The following is a 10,125-nucleotide window of genomic DNA, read 5'->3' on the forward strand; positions in this document are numbered from 1 at the left end:
CCCTGCCCTGGTACCTCCCCCACCTCCCTGCCCTGGCTCCTCCCTCACTCCTACCCTGGCTCCTCTACTCCATCATCCAGGAGAACATCCAAGCCCTCTCTTTCCTTCTTTCCAGTATTCCCTCCTCACAATGCTCTGGGTTTGAAGCAGTTCTGCTGCTTGCTGCTTGCGTGGCAGCTGTCTGAGTAGTCATGGCGTTTGCATGTCTTTGGTGAAGTGAGAATAACATTTTCCTCATGGGCTGTTGGAATGATAAATGAACTAATAAAAGTGTACTTGCTAAAGATAATGAGGGATCCTGGATTGTATCCTAGAACAGAAAAATCGACTTAGTGGAAAAACTAGTGAGATTCAAATAAATCTGGAGTTTAGATAATAGTACTGTACAGATTCCCCCCCCCACACACACACACTTTTTTTTTAAAAAAAATTTGTCAAATGTGCTATGGTTATATAAAAGAGTAATACTAGAGGCCATGGGGTGAGGACCTACCATCCTGCCATCTTTTTTTTTATACAGATGTATATAGCACACTCAGGCTGAGGCAGGAGGATCATGAGTTCAGGCTGCATAGGTTCTACGCCATTTCAAACAGTGAACAAACAAAAGCTAAATAACAACAGGTCACACCCAGATTTTTTTTTTTTTTCTGAGACAGAGTTTCTCTGTGTAGCCCTGGCTGTCCTGGAAGTCACTCTGTAGACCAGGCTGGCCTCGAACTCAGAAATCCGCCTGCCTTTGCCACCCAAGGGCTGGGATCAAAGGCGTGTGCCACCACTGCCCAGCTACACCCAGATATTTTTAAAAGACCTATTTTTAAGTCGTAATGTTATACAAATATCAGGTGGTTTATTTCTATGGTCTTTTTTTAAATTTTAGATTTGGCGAGTGCATATGTATTGAACAAGTATTTATCAAATTGTTTCCTGGACAGTGTAAAGTAGAAGCCAAGACACGACTCTGCCTTCTGATCTCCTTCAGTAAAAGTTGGAAACTCGAGGGGTGGTGTGTGCCTTTAACTCTGGAGCCAGAGGCAGGGGGATCTCTGCAGGCTTGAGGCTGACCGAGTTCCAGGACAGCCAGTCTACACAGAGAAACCCTCTCTCAAAAACCATACACAAAACCAAAACAAAAAGAGTTGAAAACACGCCCCAGCCAAGTCCTAAGTGATGTTAACACATCAGGCGCTCTGGGTTGCACGGTTGCATAGCTGAGGCCACAGTCACTGTGGAATCTGTACAAGCAATGGCCAGTCTGGACAGCAGAGGAGTGGAGACCGTCTGAGGAACAGGGCTGTGAAAGATATTGGCAAGAACAGAGGGTAGAAAGTAAAGTGTTGGCGGGATGTGACACAGGCAGTAGAGTGCTTATGTAGTCTGCACAAGCTCCCGGTTCAGTCCCCCGCACTGCATGCACATACATGTGCATGTGAGGCATAGCGTTGCATGCCTGTAATCCCAGCACTCCGATGGTAAAGACAGGAGGATCAGAAGTTCAAGGTTAGCTTTGGCTATGTTGTGAGTTGGAGGCTAGTCTAAGGTGTATGAGAACCTGTCTTTTAAAAGAGGAAGTGTTAGCTGGGTGTGGTGGCGCACGCCTTTAATCCCAGCACTTGGGAGGCAGAGGCAGGCGGATTTCTGAGTTCGAGGCCAGCCTGGTCTACCGAGTGAGTTCCAGGCCAGCCAGAGCTACACAGAGAAACCCTGTCTCGGAAAAAAAAAAAAAGGAAATGTTAATAGTAAGTACCAAGGACACAGACAGCCTGAGTCATTTTCACACTTCCATTGAAGTAAAGCTGGATTGCTGCTGCTGCTGCTACTACTACTACTACTAGTACTACTACTACATTGAGATGGTCTCACTTGGTAGCCCTGGCTGGCCTAGAACTCTGTGTAGACCAGATTTGGCTTTGACCTCAGAGGTCTAACGACCTCTGTCTCCAGAGTACTGGTTTGAAAAGGCAAGGCAAATATGTGAGCTTGAGGCTAGCCTGGTCTATAGAGGAGTTCCAAGACAGCCAGGGCTACACAGAGAAACCCTGTGTCGAAAAACTGAAGGGGGTGCGGGGGGGGGGCTGGGGGGGAGACTACAGCTTAAACATGCAGAGGCCATGGCTATTGTGATTCCTACAAAGACAGTCTTTTTTGTTTTTTGAAATATTCACTTATTTATTTTATGTATGTGAGTACACTGTAGCTGTCTTGAGACACAGCAGAAGAGGGCATCAGATCCCATTACAGATGGTTGTGAGCCACCATGTGGTTGCTGGGAACTGAACTCAGCAGTCAATCCACTAAGCCATCTCTCTAGCACCACAATGATATTCTTTAAGTGAACAATTGTATGCATGTGTGTTGTCTGAGGGGAAAAACACACATGTCTAAGCACACACAGATGATAATACTAATACACTATTATAATAGTATATACTATATATATTATATATATTATATAAACACACATACAGTGCATATATATATATACATATATATATACACAGTTCCTATATATAAGTATATATATATATATGTATATATATATATATATATATATATATATATATGCACTGTATGCACTGTTTGGCAATTTCCCACTTAATTATCTTAGAATTTTTCTATAGAACTTAAAGCCAATATTAAGAGCATTGTCCTCCACTAACCTCATTCTAATATGGGGAAATTTTACTATAAATAAAGGGCGTTAACACATGCATTGAAATATTTAAATCCAATATTTTTGTGTTTTGTTTTATTTTCTACAACATTTTTTTAAAGTTTTATTTATAGTTGTGTGTGTGTGTGTCTGCGTGCGCATGTTGGTGTGTGTGTGTGTGTGTGTGTGTGTGTGTGCAGGTGTGCAGAAGAGTATAGGGAATCAAGTTTGCCAGAGGCATAGGATCCCCTGGGGGTAGGTTCCTGGTGGTTGTGTGTCATCAGATGGACATGCTGGAAATTGAAGTCAGGTTCTCTAGAAGAGCAGTGTGAAACCTTTTGTTTGTTTGTTTGTTTGTTTTTGTTTTTTCGAGACGGTTTCTTTGTGTAGCCCTGGCTATCCTGGAACTCACTCTGTAGACCAGGCTGGCCTCGAACTCAGAAATCTGCCTGCCTCTGCCTCTCGAGTGCTGGGATTAAAGGCGTGCGCCACCATGCCCGTCTTTCAGTGTGTATTCTTAATGGCTGAGCCATCTCGCTGTCTCCCTGACCCTCAGTAATTTTTAAAGAAAACAAAACCTCATCGATCCTTTTCAGATGATGCTGGGTCACCAGCTCAGTATTCTGAAGGCTGGGAGAGGGAGAGCCAAAGTTCTCCACAGGCTCCATCCCTCACACACTTCATGAATCTCAGGGACGCAGAGTGCCTGAGGGTGGCTCCTTATTAGAAGTGTCCCCCAATAAGTGAAGACCACACCAAGGGAATTAGAATCTTAGTATTTTGTAACCTCCAAAGAATTTTTAAATTGTTTGTCTGTTTCTGAACTCTTTTGCTTTAGTCGGTCTCTGACTTTTCCTGATTTAGTACATTATTATAGCTTGGTAATAGATCTGATATGCTAGAGGGAAACAACCCTACAGAAACCCAGCACTCTTTTTGGAGACTTTCATCTCTATTCTTACAAATTTAGGTTTTCTTTATAAATTTTACAGTGACTTTATCTAAGACTTGGTGTTTTGTTTTGTTAAAATTGGAGTTGCATAAAGTTTACAGCTTTGCATAAAGAGGACTGTTGTCTGCTTTGTGCACCAGCTTGGCTTGGCTTGAATATAAATAGAAAATTTTGCATTTATGTTGGGAAACCATTTCTTAGCAGATTTAGTTATTAAGCAACAGATCTAGCCTCTTTGCCAGGTAGTGTTAACACGGACAAGAAGGCAGGCAGACCTGAGGCTGAGAAGCTAGCAAAGCTCGTTGACGGTGGGTGCGCTTGCTCAGCCTATGCAGGGCTCTGGGTTTAGTCCTTAGCACTGCAGAATAAGTATGTCTACTTATTCTGACCCTTGAGAACACAAGGGTCTCAACCAGTGAGTCCCACGCCTCAGAAGTCCAGCTTGGCGACATCCTAGGAAGACATGTTGGTTTCAGCTGACAACTAGCATCAGCCACTTGAGTCTGGCAATTACTCAGTCACATATAACCTTGATTCACACTAAAGGATGTGCAAAAAAGTCAAGTAAGCGAGCTGCTTCTACCTTCTGAGTGCCAGAACCAGTTCGTACTAGGCCTGGTTTTGTAAAACTCAATAGTTGTTGTCTAATCTGAGTAGGCTAGTATCACAGGTACAGTGTTTCTGTCTGAAACCTAGTAAAGGAAAAAGTTCTTATTCCTGTTATCTTTAAGTATGGTCTGTGCATTTGCAGTGAGTGAGGAACCTACTCCAGCCAGTGATCCTGAAGAACCGTCAGTTGTTGGTGTGACATCCCCGCCTGCAGCAGCCTTGAGTGTGTCCTCAAATCCCAACACGACATCTCTCCCTGCACCGTCCACACCAGCAGAGGGAGAGGAGCCCAGCACTTCAGGGACACAGCAGCTCCCTGCTGCCGCACAGGCCCCTGATGCTCTTCCTGCTGGGTGAGTAGTCTTGTGTCCCACCATGGCACCCTCCTCACCAGGCTAGAAACCCTGGTTGATGCCCAGTGCCCAGGGGTCTCTGGCAAAGCTGCCATGTATTGAAGCAAGAATATCAAGAGTATCCAAGTGCTTGCTCTGTGTACATCTCAAAGAGCACCTGAACCACCCATGCTGGCCAGTGCTGCTTTATGCTGGGACTTAAGTGGCCAGCCTCTGTGGAACAAAGGAGCTCATTGCCTTCGTGGGTTGTGGGAGGATGTCTGACTACTAACTAGCTTTTTCCCTCCTGAGTTTGACCTTGGCAGTTCACAGAGGATTCAGGCTTTAGGCGCTGAGTCTCTGTGACTGAGTTATTTCCTCAGCTGTGGACAGTGTTAAGTAGGGTACTCGTTTTCTTGCTCTCTCTCTCTCTCTCTCTCTCTCTCTTTTTTTTTTTTTTTTTTTTTTTTTTTCGAGACAGGGTTTCTCTGTGTAGCCCTGGCTGTCCTGAAACTCACTCTGTAGACCAGGCTGGCCTCGAACTCAGAAATCTGCCTGTCTCTGCCTCTTGAGTGCTGGGATTAAAGGTGTGCGCCACCACGCCCAGCTCTCTTTGTATAGCATAGATCTCTACCAAGATGGCAACTCCAGCAAGACAAAGGAAAGCTCATCGTTGACTATGTAGTAAGTGGAGATGAGGACTATGGATTCTGGGAACTGACCGGATGGGTCAGTGGATAAAGAAAGGCACTTGCAAAGAAAAAAAAAAAAGAAAGGCACTTGCTACCAAGCCAGGCACCCTGAGTTTATGTCCTTTGACCACACACACACACATACACACACACACACACCATATAAACAAATGAAGAAAAAAATTAAAAGAACATGAATTTTTTTTCACCCAAGGGACAGAATAAATTACATGAGCAATTGAATCCATCCCTCTACCTTACCCTTGTGGCCTGGCTATATGACTTACATGTTGGTTATATGATAGCAAGCATCCTTGTGGAGGGACTCCAGTAAATGGTGTGTGTGAAACGTGCTGAGAGTCATGTGAGGATTGCTTTGAAGTCGTTTTGAAGGAGCCACAAGGGCAGAGACTGCTTCTGACCTGGGCAACAGTCTTATTTCAGTTAAGACTATAGTGAGGACTGGTCCCACCGTCCACCCTGGTCATCAGTCTAGTACCAAATAAACCAATGTCCCATGCTGGCAAGATGGCTTAGTATAAGGTGCTTGTCACCAAGCCTTACCCGCTGAGTGGAGGGAGAGAGCTGACTCCTGCAGCTTGTCCTCTAGCCCTCAGTGGCACATCCCCTACCCCAAGTAAATGCTGTTGTAAAAAAAAATGTTTGGGCTGGTGCATGGCTCAGCAGGTGAAGGTACTTACTACCCAGTCTGAGTGCCTGCGCTCAGGCCCAGTCCCTTCATGGAGGAGAGAGCTGAATCACCCCTGTGGTTGTCCATCATCCTCTGTAGGCACATCCCACACAGACACACATTCATGAAACTCCTTTCTCCTGATAGTGTGCTGATCAAGTGAAAACCATTGCAGATAAGTCTTATTATCTCAAACCTGAAGGAAACTGGAGTGGTGAGAAGGAGCTCTGAAAAGGCCATTTATTGTTATTATTATTATTTGGGGGTAATGTGTTTGATTTTGAAAGAAGATTATTAACCAACTGCTTTTGTATCCCTGTAGAGATTTTATTTTCTATTTCATAAGTGGGAGATTTTGTATTGTTCTTACTTTCAAATTTGTGTGCTATAATTTGAGAGAAACAGAGCAGAATCATTTTGGCAAAAAGGAGAGAAAATGGCTGCCTGTGTCCCCAGTGAGCTGTTTGTTTTCTTTCCTGAGCAAATGCCTGGAACGCCAGCCTCACTTCTGTGTCAGTCACAGGCAATTAAGGCTAATGGCTCAACATGTCTTTATGTTGGGCGTGTGTGAGGGTTACTGTTCTCTGGGATTGGGTACTTCTGTTTCCTAGCAGTTGGAAAACTCCAGGCTCTGAGAATGTTCTTTATTCCACAGCCCAGGGAAGCCTGCCCCACCCCTTTCCTCTCTTGGCCAGAGGCTAAGATACTTTTCTGAGGTGGAGCTTGGACTGTGTCTTTTTCTTAGAGCATTTAGAATGTGACAAGGCACATGTGTGTGGGGGATGGATGGGGTGAGGAAATGCTGCTGCCCACTTTTATGTGTAGGATGTTCCAGAGAAGAATACGGGACCCCCAGTTTTCCAGGGGTACTTAGTACCTCACTCAGGATCTGGAGGGCCACGTCTGGGCTCAGAGTTTGCCGCTTTTGACTGAAGCCAGCCACCAGCACTGGTGAGCTCACAGTAATGGGGGCAGCAGGCTTTTGGGTTGGCTCTTAGGTATTGGAACCCAGAAAGGACATAGTTTCTATATTGACCCTCCCAATTTGTAGACCTGAAATGCTGTTCAAGAGGGCACTGGGAGAAATCACAGAATACCTTTATCTTTTATGAAAATGTATAAACGAGGCATGTAAACTGAACTTCTGCCAGTGTCCAGACTATAGGCTGTTGCCCTTACATGATGCATATTTCTTTATTTAGAAGTTGTTAGTTACATGGTTTTTAAAAAGTTCGTATAGGTGTGTGTATATAAACACACAGAGAAACCAGAGGACAACTTTTAGAGAATTTGTCCTTTTCTTCTAGCCTGTGGGTTCTGAGAGTCAAACTCAGGTTGCATACTTGGTGGCAAGTGCCTTACCTACTGAGCCATCTCACTGGCCTGTGTTTGTCCATTAGATAGATTATTCACTACTGTTTAAGAGATGGCAAGTCCAGGGCTGGGCTTGACAAATGTAGAGCTACGTGAGAAGTGGTGTGTGCTCAGAATAGTTTATGACGTCTATTCTGGTCCCGCTATGTTCTCTCTCTGGGCACCTTGGTCCTTGAGAACTTGATGCCAGCTCTCATTTCTCTATCTTGGGCCCACTGTACTAGCTGTGTATCTTAACTCAACCTAGAGCAGAACCATCCTCTGATCTATCTGACCCTGTCCTGAAAATGGTCTACCATTGGCCCAGGAGACCTCCAGACATTGTCTTTCTTTACATTAATCTTTTTTTTTTTTTAAAGATTTATTTATTTTATATATATGACTACACTGTAGCTGTCTTTAGACGCACCAGAAGAGGGCATCAGATCTCATTACAGATGGTTGTGAGCCACCATGTGGTTGCTGGGAATTGAACTCAGGACCTCTGGAAGAGCAGAGGGTGCTTTTAACCACTGAGCCATCTCTCCAGCTCCTACATTAATCTTTTAAAGTAAAAACACTAAGATGAACTTTCCTGCTTGAAATGCCACATTTCTTCCTATTGTTCCTCAGAATAATTTGTCAAATCCTTAAGTAAGCTGAAAATCTCTGACAAATGGGGCTCCATCTACCCATCAGCCTCCATGGAAGCTACTCTCCTGCACTCTAAGCTCCAGTCCTAATGAATTCATTTGAGCCACGAACTACCTACCCTCTCTCCAGACTGAGCATCCTCCCCCATGATGGTTTCTCAAAACTTGCTCAACTTCTTGACTTTTAATTGCTTAAGTTTCAGGTTAATGACACTCCTCAGGAGGGAATCAGCTCTTTCTGATCCCTGTAGACATGTATGTATGTATGGATGGACATATGTAAGATATGTATGCATGTCTTTTCTCATACTTGTAATTGCTTGATCAAGTCCCTCTGTCACTGCGGGCTGTAGGTGTCTAGGAGCATAGCACAGAGTAGGCCCAGGACGAACTTGTCATGTGTATGTCTAAATGTTATCGTTCTCTCCATTTCTCTCTTCCTTTCCACCCGAATGAATCTCTCTGCTTCTGAGGCTTTAAAGGGAGAACATCTGTGACAGAACATTACATTTCCCTTCCTCTCTGCGTTGACTGGCTTTGGGTTCGGCTGTGTCTGTCACAGGTCAGAACATCGATCCTCATTTACAAAGGCTCCTAGATGTTGTTTGAGTGAAGTATTTCTGAAAAAACTGGATTGCTTGCTTGGGCCTCGGGTGACTCTGTTACCAACTTTATCTTCTCAGATCTTCCATCTCCTTTGCTGAGGGATGGGAAAGGTTCACGGAGATTCCAAGAATTGCCACATTGGTCTTCTGAAATTTATAGCAGGAAAGACTAGTTTCACACATCTGTGTGCTTCCAGGCTGAGGGAGTTCTGAAACCTAAACTGCCGAAGGCCAAATACAGCATTCCTTGGTCCATTTTTCTCCCCTTGTCTGAAGTCCCCCCCCCCTAAAGTTTTTAACTTAATTAGCCCCAAAGAAGCTACTGGAAGGGTGTAATATTTCCAGGTTGTAAGTGCATATTGAAAGGAGGGGTGTTGGACATACGTGAGGTAGTGGTCCAGGCAGGGGTAGACAGTGTGGCCACTTTGGTCAGGTGGCCCTGTGTCTGGTTTTTCTCAGGGTCAGAGTCCACTTTGGAGACAGAGTACTCATGAACCGCCCGTGTGTGCATGGCTTTGACAAACCCCCATTATGACCCAGTTTTTCAGCTCTGAGTCCCTCACACAGAGGCACATTATTTTACCCTGGCAGCTAGCACATGGCTGTGGTTTCTTACATAAGAGAGGACGTTGTGTTTGGACTGCCTGCTTACCTCAATTCCATTTCACACCATCCCTGTTCTCCCCAAGTCATTGGCTGCTCTGTTTCCTGCCTCAGAGTGAAATTAATGGAGTGTCGTTTTCTAGCCCTTTCACATTTGCCATCTGTCCTGTCCCCATTCCCTGTGCCGAGACCCCTAGCTTCATTAGGTGGGTTTTGACGACCTCGAGACAGCCTTGGAGAGTTCCCCGGTGCTTTGTATAGACACTCAAAAAGATGGGGGGATTTGGAGTGTCTGCTGAGTTACAAGCCAGCCTGTTCCACTGAATCTCACTCCAAACTTGATTTTGGCTTTAACCAAAGTGCTTCTCACTCAGAGCATTTTATAGTGCCACCTAGCCTATAAATGAAGAACATGCCATTTGGGAGGGTTGCTACCCATTCACTTCCAAATTGTCAACCTATGATGAGTGTTTACTTTGTTTTATCTTCTGTTCAGGGATCATTTACATATCTAGATGCTGAGGCTATGTCAAAGGCATGGAGGTTTCTAAAAGCTAAGCTAAGGAACCTGCTTCTGGGCCCAGGACTGAAACAGTTTGGACCGTGGACCACATTTTGTGTAGCTTTCTATTAAAGGGTTGTATTGGAAGACTGTGCCCTTTCCACACCTTGTGTTATTGTGGTATATGGTTTTGTTCCTGACCCCCAAGAGAGATTATTATCTGCTTAGATAACTCAATGTGCATGTTCTGTGTTCTTTCTAAAAGACTCTGTGGTTCCCTGTGCACTTACCGAGCCATGAGGTGTTCTCCTATATCTAAAGTATGCATCACATGTAATCATTCGTCCATTTCCACTGTACTTTCTTGTGAGCTCCTCAAGAATAAGGAATCTCGTGCCCATCTTGGCACTGTCAGCATCCCTCGTGGTTTAGGGAGAGGCAGTGTAAGTGGATAAATGACTGCACACTCTTTTTTTTTTT

The 10,125-nt window shown here is 44.5% G+C and overlaps 1 protein-coding gene across 1 annotated transcript in view; it reads left to right on the forward strand.

Annotated features, from left to right (window-relative positions):
- Wwp2 (WW domain containing E3 ubiquitin protein ligase 2) overlaps nucleotides 1-10,125 on the forward strand; it is a 118,386-nt gene that overhangs the window by 73,415 nt on the left and 34,846 nt on the right. Inside the window, exon 8 of the mRNA XM_021220650.2 lies at nucleotides 4,357-4,567. Coding sequence (XP_021076309.1) covers nucleotides 4,357-4,567 — 211 coding nt within the window. The remainder of the gene's footprint in view (nucleotides 1-4,356; nucleotides 4,568-10,125) is intronic.

The sequence above is a fragment of the Mus pahari genome, chromosome 20 (genome assembly GCF_900095145.1).
Source record: "Mus pahari chromosome 20, PAHARI_EIJ_v1.1, whole genome shotgun sequence".
Taxonomy (NCBI): domain Eukaryota; kingdom Metazoa; phylum Chordata; class Mammalia; order Rodentia; family Muridae; genus Mus; species Mus pahari.